The following is a 26,682-nucleotide window of genomic DNA, read 5'->3' as shown; positions in this document are numbered from 1 at the left end:
ACCTTGAATTTTTATATTTTGAGAGTTGTACGTATTTGGAGTTTGACATGGCCGTTTGTTTCCTAGAATATATGAGAATCCAATAAAATGAACTTTAAAATTTCCTATATTAACCAAACATGACAAAAAAGAAAAATCATTCTACCGGATTCTCAAAAATTCTAGGAACGAAACAACTAACTTCACATTCATGTAACTAAGCACAAAGCACCTAGTCTGTAGGTGCTATGTATAAGGCCAAAACAACTCATCCAGTTTATATAGAAAATGACATTTTGTGTAAATTAGCCGGCCAAAGATGCGAAAAACAACGAAAGCAAAACAGCTTCAGAGGCAATTTGACTGCTCGAGATCACAATAACAAATTATATCAAAAAAAGAGAATGCCACTTTAAAGGACAGGATGATCACATTAAACTTGAGCATTCACATTTTCCTCAAAACCTTCCCTTTTGCTTGTTCTGCACAAAATTTACACAATGAACCAAAACTCTTCTTCCTGCTATTGATTCTAAAGGTAATATAGCCACATCGATAAAGATCTTAAGTTGCCTCTAATCTCAAATCTAAAACGCTATGTTTCAGGTATTACCACCTACCTACATCTTGCATCTTGCTCTAAAAGTTAGCTCTACCTCTGAGCTTGATCACTTGTATTTGGAGCAACTGCGGTAGTAGCACTTGGCCCCGCACCACTTTCAACCACTAGGGGTGAACTGCCCCATTTTCCTTCTGACTCAAGTGGTTCAATCACACACACACCACCATCTGTAAGTCCCAAAGCAAACTGATTTGGTTCAGATGGATGTGCAGCAACCACAAGCGGATACACCCTAGAACTGCAACATTAACATATGTAAGAAACAAATGGATACATGCCCAAAATGTAACACATTATAACATGTGAGAAATACTCACGTTGGATTTGAAGGAAGATATGCAGAAGAACTGATCCGACAACGCAATCTCAGTGTTGATGATGTAAGAATATCGATACTACCATCCTCAAAAGTGACATAGATTGATTGGCTATCACATGAATAAGTAGCATGTGTGATCGCACCACTTGCCTCTCGAGGGCCCCACTATACACAGACAATAAAAATGAACTGTCAGAGGTCAAACTGTCGATACAGAAACTGTTGCCAAGTTCAAGTTAAGATAAAGACTGATAACCAGATCCTTTATAGATTAAAAATACATACCTGCTTCAGGCATTCCAGTTTAGGTGCTTCGAAGAGGGCTATCTGTGTTTCATGAACCACTAGCAAATGTGTCTGATCTTGGTGAAATTGTACACGAGTATCAGCAAAGGGAGCAGCAGCTAGTCTCCCAGGAACTTGTAATTGTTTACTTGTTTGTTTCTCCCATCCATCCATATTCCACACACACAACTGTGTAACACATTTCTTCCCATCAATTTTTCAAAATTTTACATGTACGCCCGATAAAATATACAACAATACATTTACTGTGAATTTAGGACGAAATGAATACATACCTGAGAGTCAGCACCAGAAGATACTAGAATATTAAGAACAGTAGAGAATGCAAGCCCTGTTATTCGTTTATGATGGCCTTTAAGCTTTGTTTTGACCTGGTGAAATGAACAAGAAACAACTACTTTATTTATCAAAAGATGGTACTCAGTCTTTTAGGTTTTAAAAGATGTAAGGAATATAACCTCATCGACCCGCACGTTGTATATTTGGATGGACGAGTCATCCATTCCTATGGCAATAATGTTGTTATCTTGAGGATGGAACCCCAAAAATGTTGCAGCAGGCGGAGGTGGCATGAATGTAGTCATTGTCTGCATATAAAGAAACCATCAAGTTGCTGTATCAAAATAAAACTAAACAAGGGAAATGTGCTGTGCCCTGCAGCAAACTGCTGGGATGGTTATTTGTAGCAAAACACTACAAAAAGGGTATCTACGCCTACATCCAAAACAGCATAGACATAGAAAACATATAAATGATGTTACCTTAAAAGTCATCATATTAAACAAAGATATCTTTCCTCCAGAAGCAGACATAACATAAGAGTCGTTCTTTGATAGTGCAAAGCATGCAATGGCATCCTCAGGGTTTGTATCACTGACATCATTAGTCATCAATATACCACTATTTGGCTGCCATAACTGAGGTGGAATACTAGCAGTAGCCTATCAGAGCACGATAACAATAAGCAGCAAGATTGAGGCTAATTATGGGATTCAGATACAAGAGTGGGAGTAAGTTAAAATACCTTCCCTGTAGAATTACGATCATTTTTCTGCCATTTCCAAAGTTTATGAACAGCATTGGCTGCTAGAGCTAAGACTGCAACTCCTGAATTAGTGTAAACTAATCTTGTGACCTGTAATGCAGACATCATTAGCGCTTACAATTGTTTCATACATGCTCAAAAAAGAAAATGAAATATAGCTTTATAAAAAGTACCCGCATTGCAGAAGCAGTGCTATCAGGAAGCCTTGAGGAGCGACACTGTGATGGTTCAGATAATTCTGCCACTTTCCAGATTCTAGATTTGTCAATATTCTCCTCTCCCGTTCTAGGTCTATCTAGCAAATTCCGGTTTTCGACATTCTAAACAATTTAAAAAAAACATTAAACATAATGAGTACAGATACAAGATGTATCAGTAAATCATTAAATAAATACAACTCACCATCATCCCTATAGAAGGCATTGCAGCAACTCTATCCATGATGCTTGGTCCACCCGATGCATTAGAAGCACCAAACGTGGTCATTACGGAAGTCTGTACAGATTCTCCTACCTTCAAAACCAATCTAATTTACAACTTAAATATTGAAAAGATGGCATAAGCATGTTTTTACCTTCAGAGATGAAGATGCAACTCGTGAGGCATCAAAAGAACGATTCTCCAAAGTTCTTAGAAGCCTAACCCCATCTGGATTTGCTATAATCTTGATTCCGTTATCAGCTGTAGCAACAGCCAACAACATCCCTTCTTTGTTGAATCTTACACAAGGAGAAGACTGCAAATAAGTAAAGAACCATTATATCAACAAGTACAAAGCATCTTATCTTCTAAGAAAAACAATATAATGATCGATACCGGTAAACCACCATCAGCATCAGTAAATGACAACACGTTCTCGCTGTCCATATCCCAATACTTAACCAAACACTCATCGCCAGCAGCAATGAAACGGTTTTTTGTAGTATCAAACTGAACAACTCCAACAGCTCGCTTCCCCAGACCATTATAACTACGCTTCACAGCACCTTCACTTTCATTCCATTCCACAATGAAAGATTCTCCTACTTTATTTGTCCCACATGAGAATAACCGTGTTCCATCAGTACTATATGCCATTGTAGTGGGTGAATGACCTGGTGCGTTATAGTCAACTCTTGGGCCCATGTTGTCATACAGCCATGCCTTTATCTTCCCATCAGTTGATGTTGAAAATATAAACTATTTTGGGGAGAAGGTAAGGAAGGAATCAACAGGAAGAAGTCAATCACTTGGTAGCATGAACATTAAAAGAATTATTTTCATACCTGAATATTTTCCTTATAATGGGGGCATACAGAATATACAGGTGCTTCATGACCTTCAAATTGATGCTGCTTATTCCCTGTAACTGCATCCCATACCTGTATGCAAATTCATGTCATATACAAAGCATTATCAATCTGAGAAAAGAAAAGGGAGTAGAAAATACACACCTTTATCAACCTATCATCTCCACAAGTTACAATGGCAAGTATTTTGTTCGGGTTAGCAAAAGCAAGGTCATTAACACTGCCACCGTGAGCCTCAATCTGTATAATCAAATCCAGTAAATTTTTGGAGCGGCATGAATCATAAATCTTTTATAATATGGAGAAGTTTACTATTACAACCTACCTCCAAGTGGTTTCGTACATCATCACCACCGTGATACGAGTATATCTGCACAATATTCTTCGAGTATGCAACACCTATACATATGTTCATGATAATGATGAATGTATTTGACACATTAAGGTGATACTCCCTCTGTTCTCCTTAAGATGCCCCACTTTGGTGTTTCACTATCACCAAGTACTACTTATATTCAATATTCTATTTGCAATACACCTGCTGTAATATATGTGCAGATTTCAAAAATATTGATATCAAAATTGAGATAGTATCGTTTGTTTATTACTTAAGTTATCAAAATGGGATGCCTAGAATGGAACGGAGGGAGTCCGTGATTTAATACGTATTTGTTTAAAATATAGCAACTGATATAATACCAAACAGGGTTCCATCGGGACTCCAGGTTACACGATTAATCGATGCAGAGTAATCATTGTTCAAAGATGCCTATTACAAATGCAAAGTGCAAACTGGGTCAATAGTGAATATATGACAAAACCAGAGTTGAGAATCACAATCACATACAATGCATTTTCAAATTTATGTGTTTAGATAAGGAAATACATTTATCCAAACAAACTTTCAATTTGTATGAAGTCTAAATATTGACCTGCAGGGAATTGGAACAAGCACCAAGATCCCAAAGCTTGAACGTCTTTTGAACAAGCTTCTCCCTGCTACCTAAGTCCCATATCATAGTTTCTCCAACGCTTGTTCCAACTTAATTTAGGACAACAAAAAACAAATCAATAGATACAACGCATTCAAAATCATTAAACCTGATTACCAGTAACAGCTAAACTTCAATATCTGTGGGAACTAACCAAGAAGCAGAATTTGCTGCAGGGGGTGAAAATCCATACTCTTGACTAATGCCCCCTGATTGAGAGTCATCGCCACAGATTTAGGTAGATCTTCAGATGAATATGAGCTTTGTCCATGATTCGAACCACTGTAACCAATGGGTAAGACATTTACAGGGGTATGATTAACCTGCACCAATATCAGGGATATGTAAGCATTTTTATTGAACTAGCTTACAACATTGATTAACATGTAGATGAACACAGTACTTTATAAATATTACTGTAGTAATCATAAACAGAACTACAGAAGATGACACCAATTGGATCAAAAAATGTACACACCAACAATCAAGATTTAAATGTTAAAATTGAAACGAGCATTAAAATCATGCAAAGAATAGTTATACTTCATCAGATATGCCAAATGCCCTTGTTCTCTTGAATGCAAGTTCAGAGTCAGCAGTTTGATAATCTACAACTGGATTACCGGTAGGAGTCCTGGGGCGCTTCATCATAGCTGCCATGTAAGCAATAAATGATCAAAAATGAACCAGATATATCAATGGTTATAAACAAAAAAGAAACTCAAGATGTTTTACTTTGTGATCACCCCAGCTAACCATCACCAAACTTATATGACTATTAAATGACTACATACCAGCAGCATTAGGTGGCATTAAACCAATAGGTCCAGCAGAAGCTGACGGATGAGCCGCAGCTGGACTTGCCATCCAACCACTAAGAGAGGCAGCGAGAGGTGCTGGTGCAGCCTGAAAAGGCTTGAAATAAAGAACAGAAAAAACAGAAATAAGACAAGAACTGTTACCCATGATTATTCAAGTTCATACTACATATATTTAGAAAGAATCTGGCTTATGTTTCCACTTACACCATGAGCACCCAAAGGTGGAAAGCCTGGGGCTCGTCCGACACCCATTAGATGATTGGTAACAGGGGATGGGGCACGTGCACCATTTGGCTGTGACTGCCCACAAGTATGATCAAGAAACAGAGTTTTTATATCAGGGTTCTGCTTCGGGTTTTTACAGAGCTGATGTTGCCAGTTCAAACTACAACCAGAAAAGTACTATTATAAATAATCCCTGAATTTAAACAACAAAGCCTAATATCCACATGAAGCAAACCTTTGGTTGATGAGTGTCCTCAGTCTCGAACTTTTTAGAGTTGGAAAGGTTAGCTTATCACGAAAAAGAGGATTCGCTTCAATTAACTTCTTAAGTTCACCAAGCATTATACTCCTAGCAGACTTGGTATCTCCATATTTTGATAATTGCTCATTCTCTCTAAATACATGTTATAAATTAAAAATATTTAATATTTTATAATCACTGAATTCTGTGACAAAAATCGAACAGATGTAAATATTCAATGTCCTTACCTAAAGTTCTCTAGAGTCAAAAGGTGTGTTATTTCCTTGAACAGATCTTCATTAAAAGTCGAAAACACTTTCAAGTCCTTCACTAGAATTTCCACAGCTTTAGCACGATCCTTCCTGCAAATAAAATCGACATCAAATCCGCGACTGCATTCATTTATCATAAAAAAGCAATGCCATCAAATTAACAACATACTTATCTAGAGCTTCAAGGTACTTCTGCTTCTTTAACTCGAAAAATATCTTCATCGAATATCGATTATCATCAACTTTTGTAAATCCAGATAAGTACTTCTCGGCCTCATCCCACTCCCCGTTTGTAACCATTTCTTCAAAGTATCTCATATTAAAGTAAAATCCCGACTCTTGCTCCAACCTCCACAACCACGAAACCAACTCAATTCCACATTAATAAGAAACAACCACAAACCAAAAAATAAAAATAAGACAAAGTATTAGACCCTAAAATACCTGTGAACTGTGTCCTTAAACTTCTCTTCATCCAGAAACTGGAGTATTAAAAACACGAGCTCCCTACTGAGAGACGACATGTCTTTCCCTTTTTCCCCCAAAACTACAACCAATTAAACCGCAAATTAATCAACAACAAAAAAAAAAAACATATATATACACATTTATATATACATACATAGGTGCAGGTGCATATAATATCCCAAATATAATATAGAAAACCGTCAACACTACAAAATTACATGTTAGTTCATCTGTATTTTCACGCCTATATTGAAATTAAAACACAAAAAAAAAAAAAATGGTTTAAACAAACTTGCTAAATTTATTTACTTGTTCACATATCAATTTACATCTTTTTTTCCGGTTTCCTAGATATTCACCATCTAAATTAACACGGAATTTTAAACATTATATACACAAATATAATGATACATTAATAAATAATACATTCTAAGATATTATTCATCAAAAAAAAAGTATAATTAACCAAAATTTCCTAACACATACATACGCAAATTATAAAATAAAAATATGTAATTTAACATAATATAATATGTATAATTAATCTATAGATACATATATACACATAATATATAATCAATCGAATAATAAGAGAAAATTTGGGAAATAAAAGTATGCGATACCTATGAATGATGATGAGATCAGACAGTAATTTCTAGAGAGAGAAAGCAGGGGGGGGGGGGGGGAAGAAGGAAGTTTGTAGAGAGAGAAACACTTGTGAAGAACCGAGAGATATGATGATGATATAAATACTAGTGAATTACACGAGATACAATAATATATTTTTTAGAAATTAGGGATTTTATAAGCAAACTTACTTATCAATTGTTGTTAGATAAGCGTAACTGGTTATCGAATGATATGTATGGTTATTACATATATGGATTTGATTTGATTTGATGTAATTTGGTCTAACCATTGATTTTTACTCGCCCCATTTTTCGCCCTTTCCTTTTTCTATAGATTGGGATTTCTCAAATATTTTTTTCACTTATAATTCTGATAATATATTCTTAGAGAACATAATGATTAATGTGTTTTAGACGGCGGAGATGACGACGGTTTTGGGGGCGGTGGCTATATGTGTAAAAGAGGGAGGCGTATGTGTGTCTTTTGTTGTTGGGAGGGGGGATGTATGGATGTGTTTTTTGGTATAACATATGAGGAGCTTCAGGAGAAGGGAAGGGAGACAAATTGGGCGTATGGTTTTCTTAAAGGTATTTTTGATACTTCAGGATTAAAGTGTTTGGTGGTAGTGTAAATTAAAAGGATAAAATAGGGAATTTAAAGATAGAGTGTTTAATTTGGAGATAGGTAGTTTGTTTATATATAGAGTATAGATGATCGATTGTTTAAACTATAGTAATAACTTATAAGTTAAAATCATTACCAAATTTATTACTAAATAAAAATGGGTTTTGTGTAGTAATAGCTTATATGTTAAAATCATTACCAAATTTATTATTAAATAAAAATGGGTTTTGCTAAATGAAGCTCTGAGGGCTTTCGTTAAGCTACATTAAGTAGTTATACACTTACCATAAAAATTATAGGTGGACTTTTAATATGAAAACGTACGACTTTTTTATACACGTTGAGTGAAACCCTAAGAGTATATTCTTAAATTTTATTTTGAAGAGATAAGAAAAGAAAGGGTAATAAACTTTTAATTTTTGTATTCTTAAGTTTTTGTTTTAAAAGAAAGGGAAGGGAAAGAAAGGGAAAAATAAGATGTTTTAATCCCAAAAATTTCTTGCCACTTTTGGCAAGATTTGGAAGGAAAAGTGGTGAAATTATATGTATAGCTGATTGACTATCACAATATAACCGCATTAGATCATCAGAAACAACCCCGAGTTCTCTAAGAAAGCGACGAACCCATATCATTTCTGACGTGACATAAGCCATAGCTCTATACTCCGATTCAGCACTGGATCTGGATGCTGTATGTTGCTTCTTACTTTTCTAGGACACGAGGTTTCCACCAACAAACACACAATAGCCACTCATAGATCTTCGCGAGATAGGACATCCTGCCCAATCTGCATCAGAGAATCCTGATATCCGTCCATCTCCTTCCTCTGTAAAGGCACCCACACGACAATGTCCCTGATCAGAATAGAGGATCCCTAAGACCTGGTGTAGTCTTGAGATATCTTAATACACGAAGTGCAGCATCCCAATGTCCGGTATACGGTGCAACCATGAATTGGCTCAAGACACTTACTGCAAATGAGATATCTGGATGGGTGACAGTAAAATAATTAAGTTTTCCAACCAGTCGTCTATACCGTTCTGGATCCTTCATCAGATTTCTGTCTTCAGAAAGAAGTTTCCCAGTAGGAAGCATTGGGCTATCAACCGGTTTACAACCTAATAAACCACACTCGGATAGCATATCAAGGACATACTTCCGTTGAGAGAGAAGTATTCCTTGTGGGGAACGTGATACTTCAATGCCAAGGAAGTACCGAAGTCGACCTAAGTCACTGATCTGGAATTGAGACTGGAGAAACTGTTTGAGCTTAGTAATACCGATGGCATCATCCGATCCCCTGTGATTATGATATCATCCACATACACAACCAAAATGATCCTTAGACCTTGACAGTGTCTAAAGAATACTGAATGATCATATGCACTGTGAGTCATCCCAAATTCTTCCATAACATTTGAGAATCGACCAAACCAAGCTCTAGGAGCCTGCTTGAGGCCATATAATGATCGATGTAATCTACATACTTTCGAGGCCTCCTTCTTAACTACAAATCCAGGTGGCTGCTCTATATAAACCTCTTCCTCAAGAACACCATTTAGAAATGCGTTCTTGACATCAAGCTGATGGAGTGGCCAATGATGAATAGCTGCCAAAGAAATACAGATGCGAACAGATGGCATTTTGGCAACGGGAGAGAAAGTCTCGTCATAATCAATGCCATAAGCCTGAGAATAACCTTTAGCAACCAATCGGGCCTTGAAGCGATGTAAGGAGCCATCGGGATTGAGTTTGACAGTAAATACCCAACGACAACCAATAATACGTTTCCCATGGGGAAGTGGCTTAAGATCCCATGTATGATTAGCTTGAAGGCCCTTATTTCGTCTTCCATGGCCTTTCGCCATCCTGGGTGATTAAGAGCTATCATCACATTTTTGGAAACCGGGTATGAGTCAATAGCAGTGGTGTAAGCACAAGATTCAGTGGAGAGATGAGCATAGGAAACATGATGTTGGATAAGGTAACGGGTAGATTTCCTAGGTTCACGGCGAAAAGCTATAGGTATATTAGGTAGTGGTGTACCAGGGGGATCATACACATGTGTTAATCAGGTTCAGGAAGTAATGGCGGAACTGAGGATGTACCAGGGTGGTCTGGTTGTGAATCATGTGTCTCTGTCGTCTTATCCTTGTGTCTTCTAGTATATGTAAGAATCGGTGCTAACTGTGGGCCAGATGTAGCGAGTGCAGAATCTGTGACATCTGAGACAGGAGGATCAGAAACCGAAGGAGCGAATGGAGCCAAAGACATGGGGATGGTAGGGACACTGATGGACTCGGGTATAATAGGAGCCAGAGGAGCTGGAAACAGGCCACTGACAGAATGAGATGATTCTGGAAAGTAAGGACAAGATTCGTGAAAGGTAACATCTGCACTAGTAAAGTATCGACGGAGGGAGGGACCATAACACCGATAACCTTTTTGAACTTTAGAGTAACCCACAAAAATCACAGCGAATGGCACGTGGATCAAGTTTAGTGGTCCCTGGCCGATGATCATGAACATATGCAACACATCCAAATATCGTTGGTGGAAGTGGAAACATATTCTCATTAGGAAAAAGGATAGAAAATGGTGTTTGACCATGAATGACTGGTGAGGGCATACGGTTAATCAGGTAGGTGGCAGTAAGGACAGCATCTCCCCAGAAACGATGGGGAACATGAAAGTGACTCATGAGTGTGCGGGTGACGTCTAGTAAATGGCGGTTCTTGCGTTCAGCAACACCATTTTGTTGTGGTTTATATGCGCAAGATGACTCGTGAATGATGCAATTTGATTTCAAGTATGTTGAAAAGTCTTTTGACAAATATTCTTTTTCATTGTCTGTAAGCAAGGTTTTAATTGTGGTTTGGAATTGAGTTTTGACATAAGAATGAAATTCACAAAAGGTTGAATATACTTCAGCACGAGATTTCAATAAATAAACCCATGTAGCACGAGAATAATCATCGATAAAGGTAATAAAATATTCAAAACCCAACGTTGATTTTGTAAGACAAGGTCCCCATACATCAGAATGAACAAGTTCAAACAAACTAACAAGTTCAAACAAACTACTGACTCGATTAGGTATTCTAGGGGGATACGGTCATCTGGTATGTTTACCAAGCTGACATGACTCACAATGAAAATCAAAAGAAAGTGGGAGGTCCGGTCTCAATTGCCTCAGAACTGCTGCAGAGGGATGGCCAAGTCTGTAATGAGCCTCTCTAATGCTGGAATCACATTTATTTGCTTTTGGTTGAGATGATAAGGATAGACGATAGAGACCATTTGATTCAAAACCGGTGCCAATCGGCTGGTTCGTGCCTAGTTTCTGAAAGAAACAATAAGTAGGATAAAAGTGAGCAGAACAATTGTTTTGTTTAGTGAGTTGGCTTACGAAACAGAGATTGTCAGGAAATTTTGGGACAAATAGTACAAAAGACATTTTCAAGGGTTTAGAGTTACCAACAGATCCAATGCCACGAACAGGGCATGAGGATCCATTAGCTATTCGAACTGGTGGGTGAGAAATGTTATGGAGGTTAGAGAAGATACCTTTGTTCCCAGTCATGTGATGAGTAGCTCCAGAATCAATAACCCAAGATGAATCAAAACCAGAAAGAGAACTAGAAAATGTACCTGAGTGAGCCGAGTTGGCTTGTGGATTGATCTTGGAGGATATCAATTGCTGGAACCGAGCATACTCTTCCTGGCTAAGTGTGTAAACAGGCTGCTTAGCATGCTCATAGTAGTAGCTATTCTGGCTCGAGGACGTGAAGGTGGCTGAGAACCAGTGGGACGATTCGGACAATTATACTTTTTGTGTCCCTTCCCTTTACAATAATGGCAATTGTTTGGGCAGTTGTATTTCGCATGTCCAGGCTCATGACACAAATGACAAACAAGATCACTGCCCTGCCCACTATTTCCACGTCCAGTACCTTTCTTCATAAAACCCCGCACTGTACTCTTACTGACCAAGGCAGATGCATCAGTGGCGGATGGGGAAACATCAGGTTCGTACATTTCTCGCAAGAGATGATAGGTGGATGCCACAGATTTAATAGCATTAGAGTTACTCAACAATAGGGGTCGTGCACTAGCATACTTAGGTGATAATCTAGCAATAAAAGTCATGACATCCATCTTATTGCTACGCTCCTCCTGAACCTTTAAATCAGCAGTTGGTGGGAAAAGGGTGCGTAACTCATCTTAAAGCTTCGAGAAACGAGTAAAATAATCCGTGAAGGTGGAGTCACCTTGTTCAGCCCGAGTAAATGCTTGAACAACCGAATAAGCATGAGACAGAGATTTCTTAGAAGAGAAAGATGAAGACAAATGATCCCACATTGCCTTAACCGTAGAGAAATTCTGAGCAATAGTGAGAATCTGGGGTTCCATGGAATTCCACAAAGCCATTTGTATTCCACTATCATCAATACGCCATTCTCGAGAATCAGTTGGTGGTTGTGTTAGATGATCTTCTTTGCCTACACTTTCAAGGCCCTTTTTCACAAAAAGACTCCATGAACTCCAATTACTAGAATCCAGTTTCACGGGAATACGCAAAACTGAGGCATAGTTAATAATGTCGTGAGCAATCTGATTTTCTGAAGTACCTCCTTTCTTATCACCCATTTGTAGCGATCGAACAAGTACACGAATACGAAAAACACAAGACAGAAAATAAAAAGTGCTCGGATTAAAAAACTAACCGAAGGGGTTTGATCGGAATTAAAAACCAGAAATACTGCAAAAGATCCGGTGACCAGAAGACAGGCCACGTGCCCTCACGCGTCGGCGCGTGGTGGACAGGGGCAGAAAAGGGGCGGCGCGTGGCAGCACGTCAGGTGGTTTCGGGCGGAGATTTTTTTAGGGTTTGTAGATTGGGCCGTTCTGAGTCCGATGGTGGCGGCGGTGTAGTCTAATTTGAAGCAGAGACGAACGGATCTGAAAAAGGGGGTGACGGGTTGTGATAATTTTAGGGGTATGATTAGATCTGTAGTGAGTTGAGATGATGTATATATTTGAACGGATATGAAAATATGATCTGATGGTGACCGAAAAGTTGGCCGGAAATGGTCACCGGAAAGTTGGCTCTGGTACCATGTAAATGTGAAAACTGATATATTGATTAAAAGTAATAAAATTAAACAATTACATGGTAAGGACCTCTAAAATCACAATTAGTTCAATAAGCTAATAACCATTTACAACTAACATAACATATATAGGTTGTATGACAAGTCTTTCATAGTGGCAATAATCTGTATTTGGCTTTGATGGATCGCTCAATGTGTATCTTGACCGAAATGAGTATTTTCAAAGGACACAGCACATTAGATACAATCGATTTTCTAACTTCATACGGTCACGATACTCTACATGTGTGTGAAATACTCGCATGGTTACACATTTTGAAAACAAATTTTAATTGATAAAAGCAGACCTACTCCAGGGAACGCTGACAACCACCAGGAAGAAGAAACTTAAACATCACTGCGTTTTCTATCAAGAAAGCCGGAAGATGAACTGCAGAAGCAGAACGGGGAACTGAACCCATCTTTCCTATCAAATTCTTGAAACTATATTCCTCTGGTAACATATCGTAAAGATCATCTCCATGACAAATTTTTTGCTGAATCCTGGAGTAGTCCAAAAACTCTTTTTTCTTCACTCGATCAGCGTGGCTGTATGCTGTCATCTTGGTGACGAACTCACTTAAGTGCCTGAAACAGAAGCTACAATGCCATCCAGCATCTGAGAGAATAAGATTCGTCTGGCGTGAGTGTCTGTACTGAGTCCACCGACTGTACATATGTGCAGTGGCTCGCCAACTGTTATAATCAACTGGAAACTCAAAGGAGTAAACATAGTTCCGCATTTCAAGATGCAAAACTGTAGGCAGCCCATCACACGATCTAAGAAGCTTAACCGTGTGTGAACTTGGAATCTCATCAGTGTCGGATACAATTAGAAGATCACCATCAGATATTCCTGACTGTCGAATCAATTCATTCATAATACTCCTGTGATGTGATTCAATCAAAAAAGGGTCTACATGCACACCTGGGGCTAGTTCAACAGGGAGGAAACCGTAGACAACTTTTTCTTCAGCAAAGCTAAAACGCTCACGATTTAAAGCAAAGGTGAGAGGTTTGGGGATACCAGTAAAGGTCATGTTCGATTCAAGAATAATGAATTTGGTGACATAAGGGTAGAGTTCACGCCATCTGAGTTCTAGCAAATCTACTTCATTGTTGAATAGGATTGCATCATAGACACTACGTGGTTCAGAGCTTAAAGACCAACCATGAAGACGACAGAGATTTTCCATAGAGGCATTTTCTGCATAATAATGTGGTATGTACTCAAAAGGGCGTGGCGGCGTGTCCCAAAGTGGGCGTAGGAATGAAGTGATCCTTTGGGTGTGGTCAAAGATGACAACAAAAGAGAGTGACACGAGAGTCAGAACTACCAGAAACGTGAACTTTGTAATCACTTGTCTGGTGACATACCGCCGTGATCCCATAATTTATAAGACGATCAGGACTGGCACCATATTGAGATCTGCAAAACAAACCAAAACCAATCAAACTTGATCAAAAATAGCATTTCAGCATTATCAAAATTGATAATCAGATTTCAGAAAGAGTGATATTTAGAGGACTTGACATCAGACATATTACATGGTTTCCATTACACATCCAATCGCATCTACAACGACACTTATCAAAAACAGAATATCTATATAATATGAGAAATACACTGAATATCCATGAACTTGATTACCGAGTATACTATTTATAACTTTTGGCCACTTATGGTTTTTAATTATTTTCTAAGGTGCCATAACCATGACTCCGCTGGCGATAAGACCATATGACTTGTCCCAACAGCGTCGTCGGCTTTCCTTGTCAGTTGTGTCACAAAAGTGACACCACCCACCTTGTCAGTTTTAGTGTGTCACTTAACCATCAAAATCATTTTGCCTAGTCAGTTTTAGGTGGGGTCTTTATGTTTGTAAAATTAAAAGGTAGAGATCCCCTCAACTTAGGTGTAACTTCAGAGATAAAGTTGGGATGGTCTCGACCATTGATTAATCAAGGGTGAAGATTCAAAAATGATAATTGTATATTGATCATTAATTTTAATCCAAATGTCAATAACCCTCCAACTTTAACCCTCAAGTTACCCTTTACTTGACGGGATTCCCACCCAAAATAAAGTGATGCAGAAAGTAATGAGGTGTTGTTTGGTGTGTCAGTTTGAATAGGATTGCGGACGTCACTATTCCGAGTAGCCTAAGGGGTTTAAGTTTCTACAGAGACTAGTAACAAATTGATCAGATCTACTGCAACAAAAAACTGTATACAACTAACTCAATCTTTTGTTTTTTTTTTAAACAGCACTTATTCTAATTCTACTTCTAAACTATTCTGACTAGGATTGAACCGGACCTCCGAATATACCCCAAATGTGAGTCTCGGATCCAGTGGCTGATCAAAAAGATTACGACCTTACCATTAAGCCACCCACCTCACTGAAACAGCTAAATAAATTAGTAACAATTAATAATTTTATTACAATCATTAAATTCGTCTGCAAATGCATTAAGTTATGATATATAAAATCATGAAATGCCAAATTCAGTTGCTACAAATTGGAACATTATATTATAGTGTTAGTAATTACGAGTAACAAACAAGTAAATTGACATACCCACATCGCCGTAGAGTAGAGCTAATATAGAGGCTTATAACATCTGAATATATAGACTCATATATATGATATATATGAAATGATATATATAAGTATGATAGATGTAGTGGATCTATATTAAAGGAAAAAGAAAAGAGATACAGTTGAGTGACTACTCAAGCTTGAAAGCTACAGAAATGTTTCCCTACAATAAAGATTACAATAAGTAATGGTAGGGATCGAGCGAGATTATGACACGTGTTAAATGATTTAGCAAGATTGGACGGTTGAATTTTAGGATTGGTTGGACTATCGTGGATACCATCAAATAGATGGGGTGTAAACGAGTCGATTTGATCTGACACAGTGTAACTTGAGCTCGACTCGATTTTAGAGCTCGAAACTCGACTCTAGCTCTACCGAGCCTTTATTATCAAGCTCCAGCTCGACTTTTAAGCTCGACTTGATTAAAAATTAAACTAATTTTTAAATCAAATTATTTATATAAGCTCGACAATTTCAAGCTTGACTAGATTAAGCTTGGCATGATAGAATAGTAATTATGTACAAATATATGATATCCAAGGGTACAATCGTAAATAAGCACAAGCTTGATTAAGCTAGCAAGCTTTTCGAGTAGCTTATATTGAGGCTTGAGTTCGACTCGAAATTCTACTCGATTAACTCGAGCTCAAGCTCGACTCGACTAAAATCGAGTCGATTTTGAATAATTTGCGAATCGATTTCGAGTATCTCACGAACTGTCTCGTCTCATTTACACCCATAGTATTAGGTACTAAATTTATGTTTGTGTCAAATATACAGGTTGTTTATAACATTTTCAAGATAAGTTAAATTGTTAAATATTTAAATTTAAATATAAAAAATGTAAGTAAAATCAAATAAAAAAATTATAATTTCAAAACATTGAACGCATATATAGTATTTCAATATATTTAGACATGTGTCAAAATACATGGATCGTTTATGACATATAAAGATAAAATTAAATATACGTAATCCAACAAAATGTGTAAAAGAACAAACCAATGACTTTAAATGTAAAAAATGCAATTAAATTTAGACGAAAACGTATAACTTGTTTGTCTATCAATATCATGTCAAGACTTGCTATTGTAGCAATTTTCTTAACAATACAGTATAAACGGTTAAATGCAAATTCTATCCCTGTGGTTATTTGAAAAATGGCGCTTTCGTCCCTCTGTTAGTTTTTGAATTTTTTTTTTTCATCCATGTGGTTTAACTTCCGTTAATTTCATTCGTCCTGTCGTTATCTTCACCCAAAAAAAGTCATTTCAACATTTTTATTCTTCTCCACTTATTAATCTTCAAACCTTCCATCAAATAAACTCATATCTAAATAGCCAAAAACTATATTAACAACCTATCATTTACAAAATGAATTCTAACCAAAAAAATGTATTATCACCATTTCCATTTTTCAACTATCACCATTACCCAAATATCGATACACATAACACATAATCCTTTGAAATTTACCTACACTTTTAACTTTTCCAATTAAATCATTGATTATTTGTATATAACATATTATAAGTCCCAACTCAAGAGATGGTACTAACTGAAGACACCTCTATGTCAATGGTGAGAGTTCTTTGCAATATAAACACTGAACTGGAGACGACCAGTTACAGTGATTGTGTACCAAGTCCTTAGATAGATTACTAATTAGGTGACAATAATGAAAGACAATGCAATAAGTAAATGTAACAAAGTAAAAATGGTGAGACCAAGTTGTAATTTTCAAATGTATTTTATTTATTGATGCTAAATAAAATACAAGGTTGTTGCGGAACCAAGATAATACATAAATGTAAATATCCTAACAACCTATGAAATACAAATGATCTATACTTGGAAATTCTCTGTAACAATCCAAAAACTTAAAGTTGTGAAGTGTTCCCTTTTACGATTGAGAGAATATTGCACAAGTACACCAAGAATATTGCAAAAGTCTGAATATGCAAAGTTATATTCTTGTTGTGCAAAGACCTCTATTTATAGACAAAGTTGGCATTGGGAATCCAACTTTTTCGTATAGATATGGTTGACAACATTTAAGGAAACTAGGTGAGTTCCTTTGAAATGCTTGATAAGGTAAGTCAAGACATTACTTTATCTAACCTGCTTTATGCACTTTTGTACTTTAATCATAAACAAATAATATTGTCTGTATAAAGCTGCATAAAGCAAAAAGGTCTTCCTTGTAAACAGTGTAAAGCATTGTAAAGGCTTTAAACTGATATTCTCCAGTTTCAATCTGTGTAGAATGCCAACTGGGCTTCACTGCCATTGTCATTCTCTATCTTCCATTTGTTGTTTTCGACGTCAATTGGAATGTCTTCAGTTCTGATCAGATCTCAACTGGAGGAAGTCTCCAGTTGCATTAACTGTACGTTACAACTAGACTTCAATATATTTCTGGACAAATCTTCTGGTCTCTAGATGCAACTGGAGACTGGCCAGTTTGGTCGAAACTGGTTCTAACAAATTCCCCCTATTTGTCCTGAAATATTGCCAAGTCTGTTCAAGTTTTTGTAACTATACAAGTATGAACTTGAAAGATTTGTATGATTAAATCTAATCTAAGTTTCCAAGGCAGCCTTGATTTTTCTTTTTAGTTTGTTAGATTTAATCTGTTATCTATCTTGTGGTTACAATCTGGCAACTTGTATATACATGATAAAATTACAAAAGTTACAAAACAATTAGTAAAATTAGAAAATAGATAACTGAAGAAGATCTCAAACTGATGGCCCTTCGCCAGTTCTTCTTCTCTTTCATTTATTGCATTCCCAATTCTAGTCAATCTCTTGCTGTCAGATTCAGTCACTGGAGAAAGCTGATCAAGATTCCCAGTTTCTAATAAGGGTACATTAGTGGCCGGCTGGGCAGATTCATCAGTTACAAGTGCCTTGCCCTTGTTCTTCTTCCCCATATCACCAACATCCTCAAATTCTTCAATTATGTGCATACCAGCATCAGTACTGGCAGCAACAACCAACTCTTTTCCAATACTTGAACTTGGAGTTTCAATGTGAGTGCTTGGGATATGTACAGATCTTTCCCCCTTGGCAGCTTCTAGTCCTTTTCTAATAGCTTCAAAATCTGAAGGACTGGAGGGTAAGCGATCTAGAGGCTGCCATGACCCCATGTTCTTGCACTCTTTGAAGACTCCACGAATCATGCTAACTGTCCTCCAAAGATGATTGACTTCTTGTGACTGGACCAAAACATTGCCATTTGTTTCAGTTTGGCCAACCTGAATTGCTTTAAGTATTGTCAACTCATCTAGAGAGAGCCCAGTTGCACTAACATCCTTCACAACCTCCTTATCCTTGTCTTTGCCAACTTCAGTTGTCAGATTATGTATGACAGTAGAGTGTTCAGATACCTTGCTGGCCAGAGTATCGAGACTGCACCTCAACTGATTGATCTCAGATGTAATGGGAGTGAGATCAACCTGGGGCGCTGCAGTCTTAGTGATCTCAGATATCACCCTTTCCAGAAATTGTTGTTCTCTAGCAGCCAAGGTTTCTTCTATCTTTTGACTAACTAAAGTGGCCAACTGGTTGCCAAGCTCGATAACATCCAGACCGGGTTTTTCAGTAAGCATCTTGACCTGTCTTTCAAGTTCCTTCAAATCAACCTCTGAAGATCGGACATTTGTGTTCAGCAGGTTGGTAATTGAGGATGTGACCCCAATTTGAGTAAGTGCAAAAGCCTCCCTTAAAGATGTTGCAAGTAGATTGAAGGAATTTACCAACTCATTGAGCTTGTTAAATACCAAGTCCTCATTTGCAGAGAACTTATTGATCCCCAGGTCAACCACTTTGACGTTTGTAATGTGTTCTTTCTGGTACCTGGAGAGGGACTTGGTATTCTTATCAAGTACCTTTTGAATATCCTCCACCTTAGTAAGAAGGTTTTGGATATCTGATTGAAAGGATACAAACTGGCTATCCAGTGACGGAAGGGAAGGTGTCACTGGACCAGTTCAAAAAGCTACAGGTACAATTGGAGGAGGTGTAACAAGTGTTGGTTCTCCAGATGTAGTAGCACTAGTTGAGACAAAAGGAGTTGTTGAAGAAGGAAGGGGAAGAGATTCAAGTTGACGTACAGGCTGAGAATGCTCAGGTATGTACGCCGGCGACGGTGGTGTTAGAATGTGTCTATTTCTAGGTACATTCATAGAAGAAAAGAGTTGTCTAGAGGCGAATTGAGGAATTTCATGTAGTGTGGAGAAGTCAGGAGGTGAAACTGAAACTGGTTGATCTAGGGGTTGACCAGAAAAGGAAGGAAGCTGATCATGTGTAGATGCATCAGCCATTTCCTGATCAGAATGTGTCTCATCTGAATCCGAGGATTCAAGCTAAAACTCACCCACACTCATGCCTAGATCCATGAATGATAGGGGTGGCTGAACAGGTTGTTCAGACTCCTGGTGACCAGTTCCAGTTGCCTAGATAGTTTCACCAGTTTGGGGATCCATTGCCAAAGCATCTTCTCCCTGGAAAGAGGTCACTGGTGCCTCAACCACAACTGCTCGATCCTCAGCTGTAGTATCATGGGCCGTAGAGTCTGGAACTTTGATCTCTGGTTGTGACTGACCAGAAACTTCGTCAGTTCGTGCTTCAAGAGTATCAGAAGTATGGCTCTGCCAGTTAAGTGCTGACATGGACTCTAAGTTGGGTTGGGCTGACCCAATAACATCTTCACCACTTCCTCCCACTGCAAGTTCGGAAGTGGTTACCTGTTGTTCATCCCTTTGACTATCTCCAGCATCTTGTTGGGAAAAAGCTGGAGTAAACTCGAAGAACCCCAATAACCGTCTTTACGGTGACCGTAGGAGAAATGTCCCTACTAATAGGGGCACTCCTATTCGCCTTCCAAGCACCGGAGTAAACTTTTCTATTAAAGGAAGTCATTTGAAAAGTGTGGAGGAAGAGAATTTCGATGGGGTGACTAATAATGATCCATATGGGCATTTAGAGAGGTTTGAGAAGATTTGTAGGTTTTATCACTATGGCGCGAACCAAGATGATAATGTGAAGCTTGAGCTTTTTCCACTCACCTTATGTGGAGGAGCTAGGGCATGGTTAAAGGAGCAACCAGATGATCTGTATATGACTTGGGATGAGCTTCATGTTGGGTTTATTGATGAGTTCTATTCCATAAGGACTCAAAGACAATTGGAAAACAAGATCCGGTCATTCACTCAAGATCCAGGGGAAGATGTAGTAGATGCTTGGAAACGATATAAGGAGATGATCAGGAATTGTCCAGGAAACAATCTGAACACAGAAGTACTGGTTGAGATCTTCTATGATGGGTTGCTAAAGAGAACTTGAAGGGAATTAGCCGGGGCATTTGGAGGTAGTTTAAACAATGTCACCCCAGCTGAAGGATACAAAATCTTGGATGATATGGCCAAGGAGTTCTCTGATCGCGATGAGGTTGTAAGCAAGAGAACTAGTGGTAAGACTGTGGCGAAGTTGGAGAGTAGTGAAGAATCAAGCTTGGTTGTTGAAGTCAAAGCCCTAACAAAGCAGATGAACGAGAGGTTTGACAACCAAGATGTGAGATTCAAAAGCATTGAAAGGGATGTTAAGGTGATTGCTGATGGGTGTGACTACTGTGGGGACATGCATTACTCGGAGGATTGCCCGGATAAGCCGGCACAAGAAGTTAACTATGTCCAGAATCAGCAAGGGAACTTCAATCAGAATACCGGTCTTCAAAATCGGTCATCAGGTACTTCTTTTCCTTCATCTAATTTTAATGCTAATAATTCTGGTTTTAGTGGAAGCAGGTTTAGTAGGTTCAACAGTCAGCAAAATGCGAATGCGGAATTGAGAGATATCATGAAGGATTTGGTAGGTGCTCAGAAAGCTACCAGTGAGAAGATGGCCTCTCAATGGGATGCTATGACTACTAGGTTGGATGGATTGGCAAATAAGCTTGAGCACAGTTCGAAGAGTACTCAAGCAACGTTTCAGGATATTGAGGCAAAGATTGAAAGGCTAAGAGCATCGAACAGGCAGCCCGGTACTTTACCAAGCAATACCCAGCAGAATCCAAAGCCTCAACAGAATAATCAAGGATCTGGAACCAAGTATAACCATCCAAATGCTAGAAATGAGCAAGTCAACGCTATCACAACAAGAGCAGGTAACACTTATAACTCTGCAAATGCTTTACCTAATGTTGTTACTCCTCTTGTGCAGGTTGAATCTGAAGGCACTGTTGATGAAGAAATCGAGATGGAGCCGAACCCAGCCGTGAAGATTCTGGCCGTTCCATCCAAGAATGTTGAGAAACCTCCTGTTGAGACACCTCCGGTGAAGCCCTACCAACCGAAGGTGCCGTTTCCTCAATGGTTGAGACGAGGAAAGATCAAGGAGAACTTTAAGAAATTCGTTGAGTTGATTCAAAATGTTAACATTTCTGTTCCGTTAGTTGATCTCCTTGCAGGTATGCCCAACTACGCGAAGTTTCTCAAGGATCTAATTTCGGATAGGAAGAAGCTACAAGAAGACAAGACGGCAGTTATGAGTGCCGAGGTTTCTGCGATAATAAAGAACGAGATACCCCCTAAGCATGATGATCCAGGGAGTTTTCTTATTTCTTGTTCTTTTGGTGTTGAGTTGTATAAGGCATTGGCCGATCTTGGGGCCAGCATTAATTTAATGCCTTACTCTGTTTATAAGAAGTTATCTCTTGGTGCATTGACCCCGACCCACATGAGCATTAGGCTTGTGGATAGATCATTCCAATATCCCATGGGGATAGCGGAAAATTTACAGATTAAAGTGGGTCATTTGATTTTCCCGGTTGATTTTGTTATTCTAGAAATGGAGGCGGACATTAATGTGCCTCTAATTTTAGGCCGACCATTCCTCATGACCGCGGATGCTATCATCCGGGTCAAGGCCAAGGAAATCTCGCTAGGTGTTGGTGATGACCGGGTTGTTTTTAATGTAGATAAAGCTCTTAAGCATCCATACTCATGTGATGAATCTTGTTTCAGGATCGATGTGATCGAGGAGGAAGATGCTTTGGAAAAGGAGCTTATGGACTACTTGGATATGGAAGATGGACAAGCTGTGTTAGCTTGTAGTGAAGAAGAGCATGAGTTGGTTGAAGAAATGATGCATGAAATCATGGCTCTTAATGTTGATGAAACTCCACCGGAGGATGAATCTTTTGAAGAAATCAAAAATGATAGAAGCATCCGAGTGCCTACATCGGTTGAGAGTCGTCCCACCGATTTGGAACTCAAGCCACTTCCGGATCATTTGGAGTATGCATATTTAGAAGGTACATCTTTTCTCCCCGTTGTCATTTCATCTTCCTTGATGGAGGATGAAAAATCTAGGCTTATTACCGTGTTGAAGGCCCATAAAAAGGCCTTTGCTTGGAAGAACTCTGATATTCCGGGTATAAGTCCAGAATTCTGTAAGCACACAATTAATTTTGTTGATAATGTTAAACCTGTTGTGCAAAGACAACGGAGATTGAATCCGAACATGAAGGATGTTGTTAAAAAAGAAGTTTTGAAATTATTGGATGCGGGAATCATATTCCCCATCTCGGATAGTTCATGGGTAAGTCCGGTACACTGTGTACCGAAGAAGGGTGGGATGACTGTTGTTTTAAATGACAAAAATGAATTAATTCCCACAAGAACTGTCACGGGGTGGAGGGTATGTATTGACTATCGGAAACTAAATGATGCGACCCGCAAGGATCATTTCCCATTGCCCTTTATCGATCAAATGCTCGAACGGCTCGCCGGGAATGACTATTTTTGTTTTCTGTACGGGTTCTCCGGGTACTTCCAAATACCCATAGACCCGAAAGATCAAGAGAAGACCACCTTCACTTGCCCCTATGGCACTTATGCCTATAGGAGGATGCCATTTGGTCTTTGTAATGCACCTAGGACTTTCCAACGTTGCATGAATGCCATTTTTCAGGATATGATAGAAACCTCCAGGGAAGTGTTCATGGATGATTTTTCAGTTTTTGGTAGTTCATTTGAAACTTGTTTAAAAAGTCTTGACAAGATGTTGGAAAGGTGTGAACGGGCACATTTGGTTTTGAATTGGGAAAAATGTCACTTTATGGTCAAGGAGGGTATAGTTTTGGGACATAAAGTTTCTAAAGAAGGGTTAGAGGTTGATAAAGCTAAAATTGATGTGATAAGTAAGTTACCTCCACCCACAAATGTTAAATCTGTTAGGAGCTTCCTTGGTCATGCGGGGTTTTACCGTAGGTTCATAAAAGATTTTTCTAAAATCACCCGGCCTATGACCAAGTTGTTAGAGAAAGATGTCCCGTTTGTTTTTGATAAAGAGTGTCTTGATGCTTTCAACTTGCTTAAAGATTGACCAATGCTCCCATTATGACTCCACCCAATTGGTCGTTACCATTCGAGTTGATGTGTGATGCTAGTGATTATGCCTTAGGGGCCGTTTTAGGCCAAAGGGAGGATAAACATTTCCGCCCTATCTCGTATGCTAGCAAGACCTTAAACCCTGCCCAACAGAACTATACGGTCACCGAAAAAGAGTTGTTGGCGGTTGTATATGCTTTTGATAAGTTTCGTCCCTACTTGGTCCTTAACAAGACCATTGTCTATACTGATCATTCTGCCTTGAGGTACTTGTTCTCGAAACAAGATGCCAAGCCCCATCTAATTCGTTGGGTCTTGCTTTTGCAAGAATTCGACATTGAAATTAAAGACAAAAAGGGGGCTGAGAATGTGGCAGCTGACCATTTTAGTAGGCTCGAAAATCCTCACCGTGAGGAGTTACAAGAGCATGATATTAATGATGATTTTCCTGATGAGTTTTTGATGAAGATTGAAACAGGACCTTGGTTCGCCGATATTGCTAACTATCTTAGTTCAGGTGCAATTCCGGAAGATATGTCAAAGCAAGAATGGAGGAAACTTTATATCGAGGCCAAACATTACTTTTGGGAAAATCCATTTTTGTTTAAAATTTGTGTAGATAGGATGATAAGGAGATGTGTAGCAGATGATGAGACACGCCAGATTCTTGATGCTTGTCACCATGGGCCAACTGGTGGACATTATGGAGCATCGGTCACCGGTAAGAAAGTTTATGATGCTGGTTTCTTTTGGCCAACCGTATTCAAGGAAGCACAAACTTTGGTAGAGGTGTGTGATGTGTGTCAGCAACAAGGTAATATTTCCAAACGTGATGAAATGCCTCAAAACTTTATTCAGGTATGTGAAGTTTTTGATGTTTAGGGCATAGACTTTATGGGACCTTTTCTCCCATCGAATAGGAATTTGTATATCCTTGTTGCTGTTGATTATGTTTCAAAGTGGGCCGAGGCGAAAGCCTTGCCAACGAATGATGCACGTGTTGTCATTCATTTCTTGAAAAAGCTTTTCTGTAGGTTCGGAGTGCCCAAGGCCTTAATCAGTGAGCGCGAAAGCCATTTTGCGAATCACCAACTCGCTAAGGTGCTAAAGAGGTACGGTGTCAACCACCGTTTTTCAACCTCATATCACCCGCAAACGAGTGGCCAAGTTGAAAACACGAATCGGGCACTAAAGAGAATTCTTGAGAAGACCGTAGGAGATAACCCGAAGTCTTGGTCCACCAAGCTTGATGATGCTCTATGGGCATTTAGGACCACCTACAAAACACCAATTGGGACTACCCCATTTCGGTTGCTTTATGGCAAGACTTGTCATCTTCCTATTGAAATTGAGCATAAAGCCTTTTAGGCGCTCAAGAATTGTAACATGGACCTAGTTGAAGCCGGTGAGTTAAGGTCTATGCAATTGAATGAACTAGATGAACTTAGGTTGTATGCTTATGATAACTCTTTGTTGTATAAGGAACGAACTAAAGTGTGGCATGACCGTAGGCTTAGAAAGAAGGATTTTAAAGTCGGAGATAAAGTCTTGCTTTTCCTTTCCAAGTACAAGTTTAAGCAACCCAAGTTGACATTTAGGTGGACCGGCCCCTTTGTGATCAAACATGTTTATCCGTCTGGTTATGTGGAATTGTTTAAGTCAGATGGTACTTCTTTTATTCTTAATGGTCACAGGTTAAAGCTTTACCATGTGGAGGAAGAAAGTGTGGGAGTCGTCATTGACGAGCTCCCCTTTTTCGACATGAAGCAATGATGAAGAGCTTCGAGTCTAGCTGGAGACTCGTAAATAAATTAAGCACTTTACGAGAGGCAACCCGTGTTTCTCGTTTTCCTATTTGTGATTATTTTGTTTATTTGTCTTTGGTATTGTGTTTTTAATAAGAAATTACAGGTAGAAACCGCTCACATGCGTTCTGGTAAGTCGTTTCAGGAGTACACGAAGGTAAGTGTGGGGGGAGGGGGGGTTTGCTGTCCAGAAGCTATTCTTTCCTGTTTTTGAGTTGTTCTGCAGGTATGTCGTTGCCATGCAACTCGTGTCGTTTTGAGAAAACCAGAAAATCGAAAAAAAAAACGACAAAAAGGGGGCTGCGCCGCAGCTATTCTGTTCTGCTTTAAACCTGCGCCGCAGCTAGTCTACCTGCGCCGCACCTCGGTCAAAAATTAGTCAAACAGCTGAAATAAAATAAAGAGTGGATCGTGAGTTTGGTTTTCACCCACATACACTTATTCACTTTTTACTTTCCCTTTTCTTTATCCTTTTTCCCAATCCGATCCACTCTTCCCCCCTTCTCAATAATTTTTTTTTAAAAGTTTTTTTTCTTAATCTTTTTAATTTTTTCTCTTTAATTATCATCATGACAAGAACGGGAAAGGTATGTTTTGGGTCTCTCTGACTTTTCACTTCTTAGTAATTAAATCTATAATGTTCATGGGTAAATTCGAATTTATTTGTTTATTGGCTTTATGTGTGTTTCTCAATTCGAAATTATGGTTAGGAAGGGTAAGAACAAGGTGGATTCGTGTGTAATTCGATGATGAGCCTTTCTTTTTAAGATAATCTAGTTAGGGTTTCATTAAAACATTGTCATTATGCTTGATTAAAGATAAACCCTAGAAGTAAAATTATGATTTACAGTTGGAGGGGGGTCTGTCTGGTCTACTTAGCCGTTGTCTGT

General features: G+C 38.6%; 2 protein-coding genes across 4 annotated transcripts; both read right to left on the bottom strand.

Moving 5' to 3' along the window:
* Nucleotides 1-390: 390 nt before the first annotated feature.
* Nucleotides 391-7,274, bottom strand: LOC122590916 (topless-related protein 4-like). Of its 2 annotated transcripts, none has more exons than XM_043763098.1 (25): nucleotides 7,203-7,274; nucleotides 6,556-6,658; nucleotides 6,281-6,460; nucleotides 6,088-6,201; nucleotides 5,834-5,992; nucleotides 5,578-5,758; nucleotides 5,347-5,467; nucleotides 5,096-5,205; nucleotides 4,707-4,875; nucleotides 4,493-4,602; nucleotides 4,260-4,329; nucleotides 3,886-3,959; nucleotides 3,705-3,800; nucleotides 3,537-3,632; nucleotides 3,088-3,450; nucleotides 2,846-3,007; nucleotides 2,674-2,784; nucleotides 2,445-2,591; nucleotides 2,251-2,361; nucleotides 1,988-2,167; nucleotides 1,685-1,813; nucleotides 1,502-1,597; nucleotides 1,206-1,394; nucleotides 919-1,085; nucleotides 391-839 (listed from the first exon to the last, which is right to left on the bottom strand). In XM_043763098.1, the coding sequence occupies exons 2-25, from the start codon at nucleotides 6,633-6,635 to the stop codon at nucleotides 632-634; spliced, it is 3,423 nt and encodes a 1,140-aa protein (XP_043619033.1). In that variant the 5' UTR covers nucleotides 6,636-6,658; nucleotides 7,203-7,274; the 3' UTR covers nucleotides 391-631. The 2 variants fall into 2 exon arrangements, with proteins under 2 accessions (XP_043619033.1, XP_043619034.1); XM_043763099.1 differs by having other exon boundaries at nucleotides 2,674-2,766.
* A 5,826-nt stretch (nucleotides 7,275-13,100) lies between these two features.
* On the bottom strand, nucleotides 13,101-15,687 carry LOC122592721 (beta-1,4-mannosyl-glycoprotein 4-beta-N-acetylglucosaminyltransferase-like). 2 transcript variants are annotated; one of them, XM_043765013.1, is made up of 3 exons: nucleotides 15,569-15,687; nucleotides 15,307-15,389; nucleotides 13,101-14,416 (listed from the first exon to the last, which is right to left on the bottom strand). In XM_043765013.1, the coding sequence occupies exon 3, from the start codon at nucleotides 14,376-14,378 to the stop codon at nucleotides 13,296-13,298; it is 1,083 nt and encodes a 360-aa protein (XP_043620948.1). In that variant the 5' UTR covers nucleotides 14,379-14,416; nucleotides 15,307-15,389; nucleotides 15,569-15,687; the 3' UTR covers nucleotides 13,101-13,295. The 2 variants fall into 2 exon arrangements, with proteins under 2 accessions (XP_043620948.1, XP_043620947.1); XM_043765012.1 differs by lacking the exon at nucleotides 15,307-15,389.
* Between the last annotated feature and the right edge of the window lie 10,995 nt (nucleotides 15,688-26,682).

This window comes from Erigeron canadensis, chromosome 3, assembly GCF_010389155.1.
Source record: "Erigeron canadensis isolate Cc75 chromosome 3, C_canadensis_v1, whole genome shotgun sequence".
Taxonomy (NCBI): Eukaryota; Viridiplantae; Streptophyta; class Magnoliopsida; order Asterales; family Asteraceae; genus Erigeron; species Erigeron canadensis.
This window is presented reverse-complemented; position numbering and strand designations above follow the sequence as displayed.